At 41.3% G+C, this 18,778-nt stretch overlaps 1 protein-coding gene across 2 annotated transcripts in view; it reads left to right on the top strand.

The window, feature by feature from the left end:
- The window catches only part of ANAPC5 (anaphase promoting complex subunit 5), a 36,837-nt gene that overhangs the window by 15,766 nt on the left and 2,293 nt on the right, over positions 1 to 18,778 (top strand). Inside the window, exons 12-16 of one of the 2 annotated variants that reach the window (XM_073676289.1) lie at positions 2,349 to 2,423; positions 9,833 to 9,954; positions 10,038 to 10,145; positions 15,417 to 15,564; positions 16,302 to 16,464. In XM_073676289.1, coding sequence (XP_073532390.1) covers positions 2,349 to 2,423; positions 9,833 to 9,954; positions 10,038 to 10,145; positions 15,417 to 15,564; positions 16,302 to 16,464 — 616 coding nt within the window. Of the gene's footprint in view, positions 1 to 2,348; positions 2,424 to 9,832; positions 9,955 to 10,037; positions 10,146 to 11,705; positions 13,422 to 15,416; positions 15,565 to 16,301; positions 16,465 to 18,778 lie in introns of those variants that run through there. The other variant, XM_073676290.1, reaches the window with a different exon arrangement.

The following is an 18,778-nucleotide window of genomic DNA, read 5'->3' on the forward strand; positions in this document are numbered from 1 at the left end:
AAGTGCTCGCTACTTGTGTTTGCATCGGGTGCTCGGGTGTGCATTGAGTATCGTGGGTATTTGAGTGACATGCTCGAGTCTCCGCCCCATATGCTTCGCGGCCAAAAAAAACTTTGCGGGGATTGCCTGCCATGCACGAGCCATCCCCGCATGTTTTTTTTTGGGTGTCTAATAACCGTGAAACATGCGGGGCAGGGACTCGAGCATGTCACTCGAGCACACGCAGTACATGGTGCATACCTGAGTACCCGATGCAAACTCAAGTAGCGAGCACTTGCGCTCAAGACTAATGACAACTTATTCAATATGATGACCTAATGTTATCAAATTCTGTGTCGTACCTCTGAGTTCAAAATGTTCACTATACCCCTTAATAAAATCCTTGAGGGGTATAGTTTCCAAAATGGGGTCACTTGAGGGGGAGCTCCACTGTTTAGGCACATCAGGGGCTCTCCAAACGCGACATGGTGTCCGCTAACAAATTGAATGGAAAATCGGCTCAAATTGTTAGCGGACGCCATGTTGCGTTTGGAGAGCCCCTGCGTGCCTAAACATTGGAGCTCCCCCACAAATGACCCCATTTTGGAAACTAGACCACCCAAGGCACCTATCTAGATGCATAGTGAGCACTTGGAACCCCTAGGTGCTTCACAAATTGATTCGTAAAAATGGAAAAGTATTTTTTTTTCCACTTTTTCATTTTTACGAATCAATTTGTGAAGCACCTGGGGGTTCCAACTGCTCACTATGCATCTAGATAGGTGCCTTGGGGGGTCTAGTTTCCAAAATGGGGTCACTTGTGGGGGAGCTCCAATGTTTGGGCACACAGGGACTCTCCAAATGCAACATGGTGTCCGCTAACAAATTGAATGGAAAATCGGCTCAAATTGTTAGCGGACGCCATGTTGCGTTTGGAGAGCCCCTGCGTGCCTAAACATTGGAGCTCCCCCACAAGTGACCCCATTTTGGAAACTAGACCCCCCCAAGGCACCTATCTAGATGCATAGTGAGCACTTGGAACCCCCAGGTGCTTCACAAATTGATTTGTAAAAATGAAAAAGTGGAAAAAAAAATACTTTTCCATTTTTACTAATCAATTTGTGAAGCACCTGGGGGTTCCAAGTGCTCACTATGCATCTAGATAGGTGCCTTGGGGTGTCTAGTTTCCAAAATGGGGTCACTTGTGGGGGAGCTCCAATGTTTAGGCACGCAGGGGCTCTCCAAACACAACATGGCGTCCGCTAACAATTTGAGCCGATTTTCCATTCAATTTGTTAGCGGACACCATGTTGCATTTGGAGAGTCCCTGTGTGCCTAAACATTGGAGCTCCCCCACATCAGGGGCTCTCCAAACGCAACATGGCGTCCGCTAATTATTCAAGCAAATTTTACAATCAAAAAGTCAAATGGCGCTCCTTCCCTTCCGAGCCCTGCCGTGCGCCCAAGCAGTGTTTTTTCCCCACATATGGGGTATCTGCATGCCCAGGGGAAATTGCACAACAAATTTTGGGGTCCATTTTTTCTTGTTACCCCTGTGAAAGTAAAAAAAATTGGGTCTAAAGTAACATTTTTGTGAAAAAAGTTAAATGTTAATTTTTTTCTTCCACATTCCAAAAATTCCTGTGAAGCACCTGAAGGGTTAATAAAGTTCTTGAATGTGGCTTTGAGCACCTTGAGGGGTGCAGTTTTTAGAATGGTGTCACTTTTGGGTATTTTCTGTCATAAAGACCCCTCAAAGTGACTTCAAATGTGATGTGGTCCCTAAAAAAATGGTTTTGTAAATTTTGTTGGAAAAATGAGAAATCGCTGGTCAACTTTTAACCCTTATAGCTCCCTGTTCCAAAATTGTGCTGATGTAAAGTAGACATGTGGGAAATGTTATTTATTAACTATTTTGTGTGACATATCTCTCTGATTTAAGGGCATAAAAATTCAAAGTTTGAAAATTGCAAAATTTTCGCCAAATTTCCATTTTTTTCACAAATAAACGCAAGTGATATCGAAGAAATTTTACCGCAATCATGAAGTACAATATGTCACGAAAAAACAATCTCAGAATCAGGGGGGATCCGTTGAAGCGTTCCAGAGTAATTACCTCATAAAATGACAGTGGTCAGAATTGTAAAAATTGGCCTAGTCATTAACGTGCAAACCACCCTTGGGGGTTAAGGGGTTAAAGAATGGCTCAACTCTACATTGTGACAGGACACTCCTCCTAATTATATATAATCAATTTACACTTATTTTAGCATCTGCTCTATGTTTCAATACCCTAAAAGTGGATTATTGTAAAGTGTTATATATAACCCTAATATACAGTAGGTGCTGATATAAATCTTGTTTTGTAGGGCTGTTTTTCTGCTGCATCTGAGATCTTAACACATTTAAAGGAAAGATTCCCTCCAAACTCCCAGCATGCAAAGGTAACACTTTTCCACAATAATTCCTGCGCCTATTTCTTGGGATTATTCTTTGTATGTCCATACAAATGCAAAATTGTCTCTTTCCCTTCTTGGTATAAGGCGTCTAAAGGGTAACGTTTCTCCTTGTGGAGAGTGCCATGTCAGACCTGGTGTGCCAGAGTGAGGAGACTTAAAAGCCATTTATGTTCCTCTGGGAAATTAAATATGCAAATTATCTATTCAGAGAGGAAGACGACTAGAACTCTAGTGTCACCTATTGGAAGCAGCGGTCCTAAAAGTGAATACTCTCCAAAAGGAGAAGCGTTACTCTTTAGACCCCAGTCCAGAGCCTTTCACCTTGCCAATTCAGATCTCATACTTTGCACTGAGGAGTGGCATGTGACAAGGCTCGTTGAAGGGTTGATATTGACTTTTTGGATCGCTGCTTACAGTAGGTGGCACTAGAGTTCACGTCTTCTTCCTCCCTGAAGAAACAATTTCCTTCTTGGTATAAAACTTCACATTGTAAAGCCATGCTTCAAAAAGGAAAGAAGAAGCCTGGTCTGGAAGAAATGACGTCTAGACCACCAGTTACCTGACCATTCAGCAATAGGTTGCTATAGCGTTCAGATTATTGGTGGTAAAGCAGTCATCGCTTCTAGTCTGCCACAGACCATGACAGCAGCAATTCTAGAGCAGGGGGCACATTCACAAGGTAATTATTACTTGTTTACTTTTTTTAATTAGCATTCCTTCCCAGTAAGAAACAAGAGTGGAAAACCCCTTTTAAAATAAATCTACTGTATACTCTTATATTAACAGTTTGTAAAAAAAAAAATAAAATAAATAAAAATTATATAATTATATATATATATTTATATATTTTAAACATTTGCCATGCCATGAAATACATGTGCATCATCGGTGGAAATTCCTATACAAATGTCTTACGTCATCCTCAATGATTGCTTCGGAACAATAGCTGTGTCTATACAGTCACCATTGGGAGTGTTAAGCCCCCGTCTCACATAGTGAGATCGCTGCTGTGTCACGGTTTTGGTGACACAACAGCGACCTCATCAGCGATGTCGCTATGTGTGACACTTTGCAGCGATCAGGCCCCTGCTGTGAGGTCGCTGATCGCTGCAAAGTGTCCTGGACCATTTTTTGGTCGTTGCTCTCCCGCTGGTCAGCACACCGCTGTGTGTGACCAGCGGGAGCAGCGATCAGGCTGGTAACCATGATAAACATCGGGTTACTAGGGGCACACGCGCACCTAGTAACCCGCTGTTTATCATGGTTACGAGCCTGCTAAAGTGAGTGGTAACCTCCCGCTCACTGTAGCAGAGTGGTAACCATGATAAACAACGGGTTACTAGGAGCGCGTGTGCCCCTAGTAACCCGATGTTTACCATGGTTACCAGCCTGCTCCTGCTTCAGCAGGCTCGTAACCAGGAGCAGGACATCGTGGAAAGATTCTTTCTACGATGTCGCTGCTCCCCTGATCGTTGGTGAGCCTGCCTGTTTGACAGCTCACCAGCGACCACATAGCGACGCAGCAACGATCCCTGACAGGTCGTGTCGTTGTCGGGATCGTTGCAGCGTCGCTAAGTGTGACGGGGCCTTTACTGTGATTGACGACCTCACTAACAGCTGGAATTTGCGAAAACTGTCCTGGCTCTATAATCCTTTGATATTCAACATGATGCTGATATACTATGCTTTTTACCAGCCTCACTGAGGTTAATTGTTTTATACTCTAACTGATGCTTGAAAATATATTACAAAGACAAAAGTTTAAGGGTAATTCCTATCTTTAAAAGTATTCACCTACCCATACAAGAAGTGATAACTTGCTGATCGATGGAGGTCTAACTGCTGGGATCCCCATTGATCCAGAGAGCCCTGTCTAGAAGGAGTAGCAGCTCAGCCTGCTCATGACCACACCATCTCTATGGGACTACAGGAAAAATCTGAACACTGTACTTGACTATCTCCAGCAGTCCCATAGTCTGTGTATAGATGATGACTTCAAAAGATTAGAATAACCTCTTAAGCCTCCTAATGAAAAAAAAATCATAAAGTAAGATAATTAGCTATTTATCTAAAAAAAAACTTCCATAAACACTATTTTTATTACCGTATATTCCGGCGTATAAGACGACCTGGTGTATAAGACGACCCCCCTACTTTCCTGTTAAAATATAGAGTTTAGGATATATTCACCGTATAAGACTACCCCTTTTCCAACGCATACCAAACACCGGTAAAAATTAAAAAAAAACAGATTTGAATTTAACATGGTCCTTTTTTAATTTAAATTCTTATGACATGCAGGTATATAGCAGGAAAACTGTCACTCATAAACATATTAAAATAGGGGGGACCCCACGTCATTTTTTGGGGGGGTCCCCCATTCTAATAGCTAGTAAAGGCTAGGTATTCAGCTGGGGGCTGATATTAGTAGCCTGGGAAGCTCCGTGGGTATTACCCTCTTCCCAGACTTCAAACATCTGCCCCAGCCGTCTGCTTAACCTCCGCTAGAGACTATAATGATGGTGGATCCCACGCCAATTTTCTTTTTAAAAAATCCTTTATTTTAACACTAAATGACAATTGAGGGGTTAATAAAGATGCAGTCCCTAAATTATTAATTTTGTAATTCATTTTTCCCAAAAATGTTGACGTGGGGCTTCGCCATATTTTTGTGTCCAGCCAGGTACAGCAGGCAGGAACGGGCTGCCCCCAACCACCAGCTGCCTATTTGTACCTGGCCGGACACAACAATATAGGGAAGCCCTTTTTTTTTTTTAATTATTTCATGAAATAATTTAAAAAAAAAATACGTGGGGCTTCGCCCTATTTTTGTGTCCAGCCAGGTACAACTAGGCAGCTGGGGGCTGGAATCTGCAGCGCAGGGAGGCCCAAGCTTTCTGGGCCCCCCCCCGCTGCAAATTGCAGTCCGCAGCCGCCCCGGAAAATGGCGCGTTCATAGAAGCGCCATCTTCTGGCGCTGTACCCAACTCATCCAGGGCCCTGGTGCGGTGGCTCACTGGGTAATAAAGGGGTTAAGGTCAGCTTGGCATTATCAGCTGGCCCTAAGCCTGAAATTCATGGGGTCACGCCAGTATTAGACATGACCGCCATGAATTTCTAGTAAAGTATTTAAAAAAAAACACAAACACCCAGAAAAAAAGTCCTTTAATTGAAATAAACACACAATTCTTTATTGTTCTAAATTAAACCATACTTACCATCACGCACATTCCAGCTGAAGCCAACGATCTCCTGCAATAAAAGTAAAATAATAAACCAACCTCATCCTTACCTTTCCATGGTTCCCAGGACCGATCCAGCTCTGCTACATTCACATGACAGGCTGCACCGCAGCAGAACGCTGCCATCCAGCCTGTCATCCCGCAGACACTGAGAAGCGCAGGCATGCTTGTGCTCCTCAGTGTCTGACTGTGACGGCATCCAGATGAGCCGAGATCATGTCCAATGAACTCGGCTCACCTCATGCACGTCACTGACAGCGTGGGAAAATTCTCCTGCTCCCCGCATGCGCAGTAGAAGTTTCCCACGCTGTCAGTGACGGACGTCCAGGAGGTGAGCTGAGTTCATTGTCGGCTCATCTGGATGCCGTCACAGTCAGACACTGAGGAGCGCAAGCAAGCCTGCGCTTCTCAGTGTCTGCGGGATGACAGGCTGGATGGCAGCGTTCTGCTGCGGTCCAGCCTGTCATCTCGATGTAGCAGAGCTGGACCGGTCCTGGGAACCATGGAAAGGTAAGGATGAGGTTGCTTTATTATTTTTCTTTTATTGCAGGAGATCGTTGGCTTCAGCTGGAATGGGCGTGATGGTAAGTATGGTTTAATTTAGAACAATAAAGAATTGTGTCTTTATTTCAATTAAAGGACTTTATTCTGGGTGTTTGTGTTTTTTTTTTACTTTGACTACGGGGTTAGTAATGGGGGTGTCTTATAGACGCCTCTCCATTACTAACCTGGGCTTGATGTCAGCTGGCATTATAAGCTGACATCAACCCCAACCCTATTACCCCCTGCCACCGCACCAGGGCAGCGTGGAAGAGCGAGGCTAAGTGCCAGAATTGGCGCATCCTATGGATGCGCCATTTCTGGGGCGGCTGATGGCTGGTGTTTCTAGCCTGGGAGTGGGCCAATATTCATGGCTCCCTTCCTGGGCTATTAATATCAGCCCCCAGCTGTCTGCCTAGCCTTTGCTAGCTATTAAAATAGGGGGGACCCCACGTCATTTTTTTGGGATCCCCCATTTTAATAGCTAGTAAAGGCTAGGTATTCAGCTGGGGGCTCATATTAGTAGCCTGGGAAGCTCCGTGGGTATTACCCCCTTCCCAGGCTTCAAACATTTGCCCCAGCCGTCTGCTTAACCTCCGCTAGAGACTAAAATTAAGGGGAACCCCACGCCAATTTTTTTTTTAATAAATCCGTTATTTTAACACTAGATGACAAGTACAGTAAGCAACACTGTCACTGTACTTATTATAAATGTCACTGTCATGTTTCTATGTATCTAATCTATGTGTGATGCTCTATTCTTTCTGTTATAAATTGTCGGGTACCGCTGCTGAATTGCCGGCCGGCTTTTTTAAAGAGACGGTGCATGAAAACACTATTATTTGTTTTAATAAATCCTTTACACTAAATGACAAGTACAGTAAGCAACACTGTCACTGTACTTCATATATATGTGACTGACATGTTTCTATCTATCTAATCTATGTGTGATTCTCTATTCTTTCTATTCTAAATTGTCGGGTGCCGGCTTATGCCGCTGCTGAATTGCCGGCTTTTCATATATTGTCACAGAAGCGATGCGAACTTCCCTGCTCCGGACACAGCGCAGCGCTTCTGTGACAAGTGAAAGCTGTCGGCACAGAAGCCCTGCGCTGTGTCCGGAGCTGGGAATACGCAGCGATGTGTCAGTTTCAGCACAGAAGCGCTGACTGTCTGGACCTACCGCCGCCGTATTTTAACTCCCTCCACCTTATATTAACTCCGACATGGCAGGGATACGGCCACGGCAGCTTTTTAACACCCCCAGAGTATCCCCGCATGTCAATTTCTGAAAGTTCAAAAACATTACCGGCGTATAAGACGACCCCAGACTAGACAGAAGATTTTTCAGTCTTCAAAAGTCGTCTTATACGCCGGAATATACGGTAACTGTAAAAAAATAATAAAATAAACCTACATGTGCCCAACAGATACAAATAACAAAAGAAAAAAGTTATGATTGAATGTGAGGAGGTGTAAAATTTCCTTGGTTCGTAAAGGAATTGTCCAAACTTGTGATTGCAGAAGTCCGAATCATTACTGTGCGACTGTTATTGAAGCCGAGAACAAGCGTTCATATGATCGCTAGTAGTACTTCAGGGCACATTCTGGCTAGACGTGCTTGGCCTCATTCAGTAGTGAATTGAGAGAGGCTGAGCTTGCTTAGTCAGGACATGACCACATGTGTGCAGATTGCAAACCACCTGCTCTCACAGCAACATCGGAAAATCCTGACAGAGTAATCACTTAAGGCCCCGTCACACTTAGCGACGCTGCAGCGATCCCGACAACGATACGACCTGTCAGGGATCGTTGCTGCGTCGCTATGTGATTGCTGGTCAGCTGTCAAACAGGCAGGCTCACCAACGATCAGGGGAGCAGCGACATCGTGGAAAGAATCTTTCCACGATGTCCTGCTCCTGGTTACGAGCCTGCTGAAGCAGGAGCAGGCTAGTAACCATGGTAAACATCGGGTTACTAGGGGCACACGCGCACCTAGTAACCCGCTGTTTATCATGGTTACCTCTCTGCTACGGTTAGCGGGAGGTTACCGCTCACTTTAGCAGGCTCGTAACCATGATAAACAGCGGGTTACTAAGTGCACGTGCGCCCCTAGTAACCCGATGTTTACCATGGTTACCAGCCTGATCGCTGCTCCCGCTTGTCACACACAGCGATGTGTGCTGACGAGCGGGAGGGCAACGACCCAAAAAAGGTCCAGGACATTCTGCAGCGATCAGCGACCTCTGCAAAACCGTGACACAGCAGCGATCTCGCTAGCGATCTCGCTATGTGAGACGGGGGCTTTAGTAATCAGGAGCGCTAATGGAAGGGTTTGTAGTGTGACACAGCTAAACTCGGCTATGCTGCCCCTCCCCCCACAGAGAACTTATTTGAAAGGTGTTAGTGATCTGTGCTTTCTAATCATGCTGGAGGGTAGACTCTGAGATCAGGGTTGTCTGGCATTATACAGCTCATACAGTGAAAAACCTGCTCTAAGTTTTGGTTGGGGCGTGTTCCTTTCTTTGACTGTTGCTGCCCGCTTATGATTGGTCATCATCATACAGGGGGAATAAGTGCACGCCCCCAGTGAAAACTGTCTGATAACACCTACTTGGGCTTAAAAACAATTAACTTATTAGGTGCCAAATACTTTGATTTGCTAATATTTCTGCAACTGAGAAGCGAAATATAAATAGAAAAAAAAACACGTTTTATTCTGCTCTGCAGCCCCTGTTACATCTTGTGTCCAGTTAGGCGTGAAAAATTTGGTGAAAAGTCCTCCTGAAATGACCCTTTTGAAGGCCGAAATTGCCTCCATCTTAGTGGCTTACAGTTGTATGTAAGATCTAACCATGAAACAGGAATTACACGTCAAGGGGTTAGCCACTTTTTTGGACATGACTTGCTTGCTATGACGAAAGCAAAAATTATGACAGCGCTCACCAGGGGTAGCAAGAAAAAAAAAGTAGAAAAGGTTTAATTTCTCCCTTTTTCTACTTTTTTGCAAACTATGGAGAGCGATGTCGTGATTTTTTGTTTTTGGATTGCTGGAGACTAGTATACTTTTGTCTCATTTTTGTGACCGTCTCTTGCAACGTTGAGTGTGCTGCAGACATTTTTTTTTGTACTGCTTGCTATGACAGTCTGACAGGGAGTTTGTAACTCTTTTACCTGTCCTTTTCGGAGTTCCTCCATTTGTAAAAATGATTTTTCTCCCCAAATATATGCATGTAAGTAGAAAAAATAAAATTGGCACCAAAAGTTGACAATCGCGTTTGGTAGGTTCACATGGGAAGCTTTATTAATTTTTATTTTTTTGTAACGTTAAGTAATTATAGGCAACTTTTAGTAGTCTGGTAAGAAGATATTCAAGCATTCTGAATTATTAGGAAGAAATTGTTAATAACATGAAGATGTTTAGCTCAAAATAAAAATTACAGCCAGGTTGTCCTGTACTGCTCTGTTGCCACTACAAATTTACCCTTTCCCTTTCAGTAACAATGCATCTATTACTTCGATCTCTCATAAAAAGCTATTTTTTTACCTTTAACGTTTTAAATGTAAATGACAAAAAAAATGATTCACTTGCTTGGTACTATTTTTTTCCAGCTGTGGATGCTGTTTGATCAGAAAATACAATTTGATCGAGCCATGAATGATGGGAAGTATCACATTACTGAATCACTAGTGACAGGAATTACAGCCCTAAACAGCATTGAGGGATTGTACAGGTAACTGTTTGTCATTTGTGCTACTTAATGTAATATAAGCCGGAACACTTCTGAAATAGGATTTTTACTTTTTTTTTTCTTAGGAAAGCCGTTGTTCTGAAAGCACAAAACCAAACAGCGGAAGCTCATAAAATTCTACAGGTGCTACTGACTCACTGTCAGAAGGTAAAGAATATGGAGATGGTTATAAGGTTAGTTACAACTCATGTATGTGAAGTGCTCCTCAGAAGGGAAGAGTTCATTTTCTACCAAATTTATCGAAATAGGAGAGCATTTATCAAGATTTTGCTGTCAGGGTTTCAAATGTTGACACATGCAAATTGCCTCTTCAGAGAGGAAGAGGACTAGAACTCTAGTGCCACCTATAGGAGGTAGCAATCCTAAAAGTCAATATAGACCCTTTAATGAGCCTTGCCATATGACTTGGGATAAAAGCCAAACCAGAATCTCAATTTGCAGACATGGTCTTTTGGGGTATTGCCCCTTGTCGATGCAAAGTATGAGATCTGATTTGGCTAGGTGAGAGGCTTAAGACTGGGATGTAAGGAGTTATGTTTCTCCTTTAGGAGAGTGTGGAAACATTACCCTTCAAATCCCAGTTTTAAACCTCTCACATAGCCAAAGCAGATCTCCTACATTGCACTGATGAGGGGCAATACCCCAAAACACGTGTCTGCAAATCAGGGTGGATAAAAATCAATGTTTTTTTTTTAAAAATCAAAAAAATTAGATTTTTTTGATTTAAATCGGATTTTTTTTATTTAAATCGGATTTTTTTCAATAAACTGCTTTTTGAGGAAAATATTTTACCATCCAAAGGTTCTTCCATCATGAGATAAAGCTGAGTTGTTTAACTCAGTAGAATAAAGGCTGTATATGTGTAACATTCACAATGCCATGCTCTTCCAGAGGTTTCTGTAGGATTAGTGGGCAGTTTCTCTCCTATATTATCACAGACGCTCGCTTTACTTACGCAGTTCTCAAAACTGAATTCGACTCCGCAGAGGTCCCAGCCTCTTCTTCACGGCAAAAATGTTACAACATGAACAGAGTTGAGAAAAAGACCTTAATCCTATTGTTCTACAAACCTATGAATACAGAATCAACCCCTTCAGTGCCAAGTCCAAGAAGTTAGACAATATGTTTCTGATTGTTTGGAGTGGAATAGATCTGCACAACACAAGAAGAATGTGAATCTAAGTGTGAGGAGGAGGAAGGGCAAGCAGACAAGAAAATGAAAGTGAAACTTTGAGCACAATACTGCAGCATAGCCACAGACAGACAAGTCTGGATCTGTTTGTGTGTACGATCTGAGGTTTATTACATTCTTTCCTTATAATGGTAGCAGGCCGTAAAAGAGACCCAGTTTGGGAATATTTTAATGAAGCTCCTTCGCCTATCGGTAAGGCAGGCATGCGTGCAAAATGCAAACGATGCAACAAAGAGATGCAAGGCCTGGTGGCGCGAATGAGGCATCATCATGAGAAGTGCGGTGATGAAGATGACCAAAGAAACACTTCTGAACAGGCAGTATCTGTTGGTAAACATTTTTATTGAATCCTATTTCTAAAGACTGAACTGTCTTGTGTGAGAAAAATTATATTTCTTATTATTACTGCATGTTACTGTCATTTGGTACAGTTATGAAGAAAAACAAATATTCCTTTTGGGGCAGGGGCAGTGATGTGTTGTGTACAATAAGCAGAAATTGTATAAACAATAAAATAACAGCATTGACTTTTTTTGTTTAGGGGAATTCATGGATTCTGGAAACTATCCACCTCCAAGATCACCATCATCCTGTTCTACAGTTTCAGAGTTATCCATCCAGGATAGTGCTTCATTAGCAGCAGCATCATCATCAGACACCCACAGCCACATATCACCATCACCCAAAAGGAAGAAAAAACCTTTACCTCCTGGAACCACCATAGATAGGTTTGTGATAAGAACTAGCAGATTAGAAAAAGAGTTGATTGATGAAAAAATTGCCCAGTTTATTTATGCAACGAACTCTTCTTTCCGTCTGACTGAGAACCCACATTTCATTAATATGGTTCAGTCACTGAGACCAGGATACAGTCCACCCAGCAGAGCTGATGTTGCAGGGAAACTGCTGGATCAAGTGTATGACAGAGAAATGGAGCAATGTGCAACAGCTCTGGAGGGTAAAATTGTTAACCTAAGTATTGATGGGTGGAGTAATGTCCACAATGATCCTATTGTATGTGCTTGTATAACAACAGAAGAAGGTAAAGTCTTCCTTGCACAAACAACTGATACGTCAGGAAATGCACACACAGCAGAATACTTACAAGAAGTGGCAGTAAAAGCTATAACAACATGTGAACAAAAATTCAAATGTCTAGTACGCAGTTTGGTCACTGACAATGCTGCAAACGTATCCAAGATGAGAAGAAATTTAGAAGAGCAGGGAGGGAATACAAAGCTGCTAACATATGGTTGCAGTGCTCATTTGCTGCACCTCTTAGCCAAAGACTTAAGTGTTCCAGAAATAAAGGCTAATGTTGTTGAAATTGCTAAATACTTCCATAATAATCATTTTGCTGCAGCAGCTCTGAAAAGGATGGGTGGAACCAAGCTAACGCTCCCACAAGATGTTAGATGGAACTCTGTGGTGGACTGTTTTGAGCAGTATATCAAAAACTGGCCTATTCTGATGACACTTTGTGAAGAAAATCGAGATAAAATAGATGGCACTGTCACGGCCAAAATCCTCAACATTGGGCTTAAGAGAAATGTTGAACATATGCTGAGCTTCCTGAAACCCATCTCTCAAGCTTTAAACAAAATACAGAAAAATAGCTGTTTTATTGCGGATGCTGTTGAAATTTGGAAGGAACTGAGTGAACACTTAAAAACAGAACTACACATGGACAGAATTAAATTACAAGCAGTAAACAAACGAATGGGACAAGCACTGACTCCAGCTCATTTTTTGGAAAATATTGTCAATATCCAATATCAGGGTCAAAACCTAAGTGCTGAGGAAGAGGAGTTAGCTATATGACATGGGTATCCAGCAATCATCCATCTTTAATGCCAACTATAATAAACTTCAGAGCTAAGGGGGAACCATTCAAGAAATATATGTTTGCTGAAGATATTTTAAGGAAGGTCACACCAGTAAACTGGTGGAAGTCACTTAAGCGCTTGGATTTAGAGACTGTTCAAGTAATGACTTCACTTTTAACAGCAGTAGCTTCTTCTGCAGGCGTTGAAAGAATATTCTCTTCCTTTGGACTCATTCATTCTAAATTGAGAAATCGGTTGGGACCCAATAAAGCAGGAAAGCTTGTTTTTCTTTTCCAGATTATGAATAGGAACAAAGAAGAAGATGATGATGAAGATGACGACGAGTGAGCTACAGAGGACAGCAGGGACAGTAGTATTTAAGTTTTTCATGTGTCGGCTGGGCTGACAGTCTGTTTCTTAAAATATATATATATTTTGTTTAGCCAAATTAGTTAACAAACATGGATGTTTGTTTAAGCAAATAACTTATGCTGTAATGTTGTTATTGTTTCAGTTGAATAAATCTATTTAAATTGTTATTAAGGTCAGGATTATTTTTCTCCTTCCTAAGTACAACAGAACAGTGGTGTCCAAATATGAATGATTAACCCATTAAACTGGGGAGATAAAAGTAATATAAAAAGTGATTCTAAAAATCTTCATCTACTTGCATGTTAAAGTAGCAAGAACTAGTTTAGGTAGAAACTTTGATTTAAATCACTGATTTAAATCAAGCCTTACTGACTACTGATTTAAATCAGTTCGATTTAAATCAAATCCACCCTGCTGCAAATTGAGATTCTGGTTTGGCTTTTATCCTAAGTCATATGGAAAGGCTCTTTAATAGGTTGATATTGACATTTCGGATTGCTACTTTCAATAGTTGGCACTAGAGTTCTAGTCCTCTTCCTCTCTGAAGAGGCAATTTGCATATTTAATATCCCAGAGAGAGAATGCATGGCAAACCTAAGTCTCCTTGCTTTGGCATGCCAGGACTGGCTTGTCACTCTCCACAAAGAGAAATGTTACCCCTTGGATTTAAATGTGGACATAGAAAGTCACCCACATTACCAAGTGTGACATTGAAAGAGAAACTCTTGAAAGATTATTCTACTGCTTAATATATATAGTAGCCCAAAGAGGTTTTATATTTTAGCCTTTAAATGGGTTATTAAATTCTTTTAAACTTTTTTTTAAATATTTAATAGGTGGGATCGAAACCACTGATAACTGTAGTAATGATGGTGTTCCCTTTATTGTTTAGCGGGCACTGCTCCGTATCATAGTCGCTCACTACTGCTTCATCGCATTCAAGTAAATGAGACTGAGCGGCAATACCAGGTACAGCAGCTACTAAAGTATGGAGCTGTGCCTGTTAAACAATGAAGAGGACTTGGCCCTAACCGAAACATCACAGTTCCATCACCAGCTAATCGTAAAGGGGTCCTGAGAGTTGGATTCCCACAGACTGAATATTAATGCTTTAGGGCTCATTCAGATGTCCGAGCACGCACTGCTAACGCACGGACTGGCCACGGCTCTTCCGATCGTGACTGCTTCATAGAAATGTGAAGCTGTCACGCTCAGGTTGGGAGACCCGCGTTCATTACATTCCGATCTCGGACCAATATGCACAGACATCTGCATAAGCCCTTGTACTAACTCCCCCACACCCTCCTTCCCATACATATTAGATAGCGGTCGGTTGAAAAATGGTTCAGCCAATCGTTTGACTGACAGCAATCTGGCCCACAATACACTGGAATGCTCATTTTGTTGTGCACATCTGTGTTCTGTATGAGAGAGCCATTCACAGACATCTCTGCCAGCAGCTTATTCCTAGAGAAGACAAGGATTGGCAGTCGGAAATCAGATATTCAGAATCCTTAACTTCCCCAACAATCATCTGCTAGGGGCTCCCATACACATTACAATGTCGGCCAAAGTCGTTCATGTCAGGGGATTCAGCCGGCATCAGTCTAATGTGTATCGGGGTCTTTTGGATAGACTAGCACGTTTTAAAGAATTGGATAAAGCCCTTATTTCTTCCACTGTTCTAGGTGTGGAGGGGTAAAATCTGCCTTCAGTGAATGCAGACTTTCCCATTGCTGTGATAGGAGATGGCAGCTGCTGCTCCTAAAGGAGATTTATGAAATAATTTAAACAACGCTGACTCTTAAAGTCTTTGAAAAATTTCTCAATGTGTGGCAATATCTGAACCGTATTTTAATTTCCTTTCCTGCTGGATTGCATAAAAGTTTATCTTGAAGTTGTTACACTAGTTATTCATTTATAGTTTAATAGTGACAGCGGAATTGGAATGTCTCGAGTGCTTGATTCCTTTTTATGTCCTAATATTGTGTCATGTAATTGATGTATTGCAATGTAATAGAAATCCCGTTCCTGTATTTGCTTTGTCTTTTCAGAGTCCTCCTTTCCTTAGCAGAGCTCTACTGGAGGTCTTCATGTCACCCAGTGGCATTGCCGGTGCTACTCCAAGCACTAGCTCTATCTAGGGAGTACCGCTTACAGTACTTGGCCTCTGAGACGCTGCTTAATTTGGCTTTCTCACAGGTTGGAACAGTTACACCTAAATGCTGGATGGAAAAAAATTTATTTGTTATTGCAAACATAAGCTACAGTCACTGCTTAGGGAGCTTTAGATTTATATTAAATGTAAGACAGACAGAAGTCTTGTCCATAAATAGGTTGTCCAGTCCTGATGAAATTTTCGGCAAGCCTTGCAGCTTGCCAAATCCTTGTAATTTGTCATGTACACACAGTTAGGATTCGTTCCAGTGATCGTCACTTGATTGCAAGCTTACGATTTACATAGTTGTGGCCAACAATTGACTACAGTCTCAATGTTCTACTAAGAAGAGAGGCTGAGACTCTAGTAAGCATGTGACAGGCCTGCCGAAAGTCCTTTCAGGGATGGACAACCCCTTTTAATGTGCTTTTCTGAAAATGGATATTTTTATTTATTCTTACCTGCTGAGGTTCAGCAACTCCTGTAATGTGACAAAGACCCAGTCAGATATCTGCTGATCTATCAGACACTGAAATTGCAGCTAGATCCCTCTTATTTCCTCCTCCCCATCTATTCACTATATTATTTAGATAATTATATAACTGGGTAAATAGTAAAAATAATTCTATATAGATAGATATATTGAAGATTAATGTTCAAATATCCATAACCACGTATTTACTGATTTAGTAAAAATAATTTGCTCAATTTAGCTTGTTACATGCAATTGTTCTTTGAGCACTAATCTGCTCTCCCTTTGACACTATTGAACTTTTTACAGCTGATGGTTGGCATCCCGGAGCAAGCACTGAATATCCTGCACATGGCAATAGAGCCCATTCTGGCTCATGGAGCTGTTTTAGATAAGGGCCGGGCATTGTTTCTTGTGGCAAAATGTCAAGTAGCATCAGCAGCATCATATAGTTCACAAAAAAAGACTGATGGTAACCATTTTGACACTATATTTTTTTAATAATGGAAAAATGTGTTTTTTATTTGTATTATTATGTACCCGGATACAAAATGACTTCCTCTGGCAATGGCAGATAAATTTGTGCTCCACTTAGTTAATGTAAGTTTAACTTAAAGGGAATGTCACATGGATTTTTCAACCCCACATGAGAGAAGCATGATGTAGAGACAGAGATCCTGATTCCAGCGATGCATTACTTACTGGGCTTTTTGCTGCCGTTTTGATAAAATCACTGTTTTACCTGCTACAGATCTATCAGTTCTCTGAATGCTAAACCCCATATAACCCCCCTTCATTACTGATTGCAAGCATTCTGCCTATGCACAGTGAACACAGAAAGTTGCCAATCAGCGGTGGAGTGGGGTTATACAGAGCTCATGAATATGGAGGACTACATGACAGCAGGATTACTGGTCCTCTAGTGATAACCTATTGCTAATAAAGTGGTGATTTTTTTTAATCAAAACTATGGCATGCAGCCCAGTAAGTGACACATTGTTGGAATCAGGGCCTCTGCCCCTACATTATGCTGCTCTCAGATTAGGTGGCAAAAACATAGTGAAAAATTCCCTGTAAGTGAAAGTGCTAGCGAAAAAGTAAGACCGTTATCAATTTCTAAGAAGAGTTCCCCAAATCCAGCAGAAAATAACAATGTGGATGAAGCTAAGACCTACTTTTTTTAGGTGGACTGCAAAGAACAGGTATGAGACCTCCTGTATTTACCAGCCAGATTGTACAATAGTTAAATAAGAAAACTTCAAGAAAGGAACAAGTGTGCCATACTCTTTTGACAGATAAATTTAATTAACTATGTCTTATTCCGTGATATAAATATATCAACAAGCCAAAGCATTTTGGTTCCCAACTTTCTGAAACTTCTCAATTTTCTAAAGTATAGGGACTGTAATAAAATAAAGAAAGAGCTTTACCTACCCTTTGAATTCCTCAATGCTATGGTGGTTGCCATCAGTACTAGAAGGCATGACATTCTGTCGATCAGTCATTAGCCTTAGCGGTCACGTGCATGCATGCAAATATCACCGCCTGGGCAAATTAATAGTCTAAAACTAGAAGGGAAAAAGCCAGCTCACCATTGAATAGGCAGTCCAATATGCAAGGAACGGCGTTAGACCAAAATTGGCAAATAGGAGGAAAAAAAATGGGTTCCAGCTTCTGGTAAAAATATTTTTCATTCCAACTTTATTGGGTTAAAAATCCATATCAAAAGTAAGGTGCAAGAGACAGGAGCAAGGCAACGCGTTTCTAATGCAATCCGGCGTTCTCTTTCAAACCCATATGGATTTTTAACCCAGTAAGGTTGGACTGAAAAATATTTTTACCAGAAGCTGGAACCCATTGTCTTCCCAAAATTGTGTGCATCAGACATGTGACTGACAGATCATCCCTTCCAGTAACAAGCAAGGAATACTGGAGCTGCAGGAGAGTCACAGAGTAGTCAAAAGCTATTTATTTTATATCCTTCCCTTTTTGAATATTTAGGTTTATTCACACGCACAATTTGGAAGATGGACCCTCCCGTATTTTATATATATATATATATATATATATATATATATATATATATATATATATATATATATATATAATTTTTTTTTTAACCTATGTAACAATTTTGTTCCATAATTTTTTGCCCATTTATGATTCTCTGCTGTTTTTTTGTGTTTTTTTTTTTTTTGTAAATGGGTAGATTTTTCCTATAAATTTCCCAGAGAAGCATTGCACAGCGAATAAGCCTCCTTACCTTGACATGCCAGAGCCTTGTATGTCACTCTCCACAAGGAGAAACGTTACCCCTTAGACCTCAGTCCAGAGCCTCTCACCTAGCCAAATCGGTTCTCATACTTTGCACTGACGAGGGGCAACACCCCGAAACACTGTCTGCAAATTGAGATTCTGATTTTTATCCTATGTCATATTGCAAGACTCGTTAAAGGGTCGACTTGTGCGATTGCTTCTTCCAACAGGTGGCAATATAGAGTTCAAGTCCTCTTCCTCTCTGAAGAGGCAATTTGCAGGTAAAAATGAGGGGAGATGCAAGTGGATGTGTACCCTACAAAGGGGGGAACATATTTGATATATTTTGGGAGAATATTACATGTTAACCTGATTTCGCAATTCATATTACATGTTAACGTGTTTTCACAATTCTAAGCTATATACAGCATAATGAGAGCAATAAACATATTATGAATCAAAATTATGTAGATTCTATTGTGGTAGCGAATAGCAGGATCTTTAGGTCCTAGAATAATAAAATATTATAT

This window comes from Phyllobates terribilis, unplaced genomic scaffold (assembly GCF_046119375.1).
Source record: "Phyllobates terribilis strain yellow unplaced genomic scaffold, ASM4611937v1 Scaffold_1__5_contigs__length_1240528914, whole genome shotgun sequence".
NCBI classification, from domain to species: Eukaryota; Metazoa; Chordata; class Amphibia; order Anura; family Dendrobatidae; genus Phyllobates; species Phyllobates terribilis.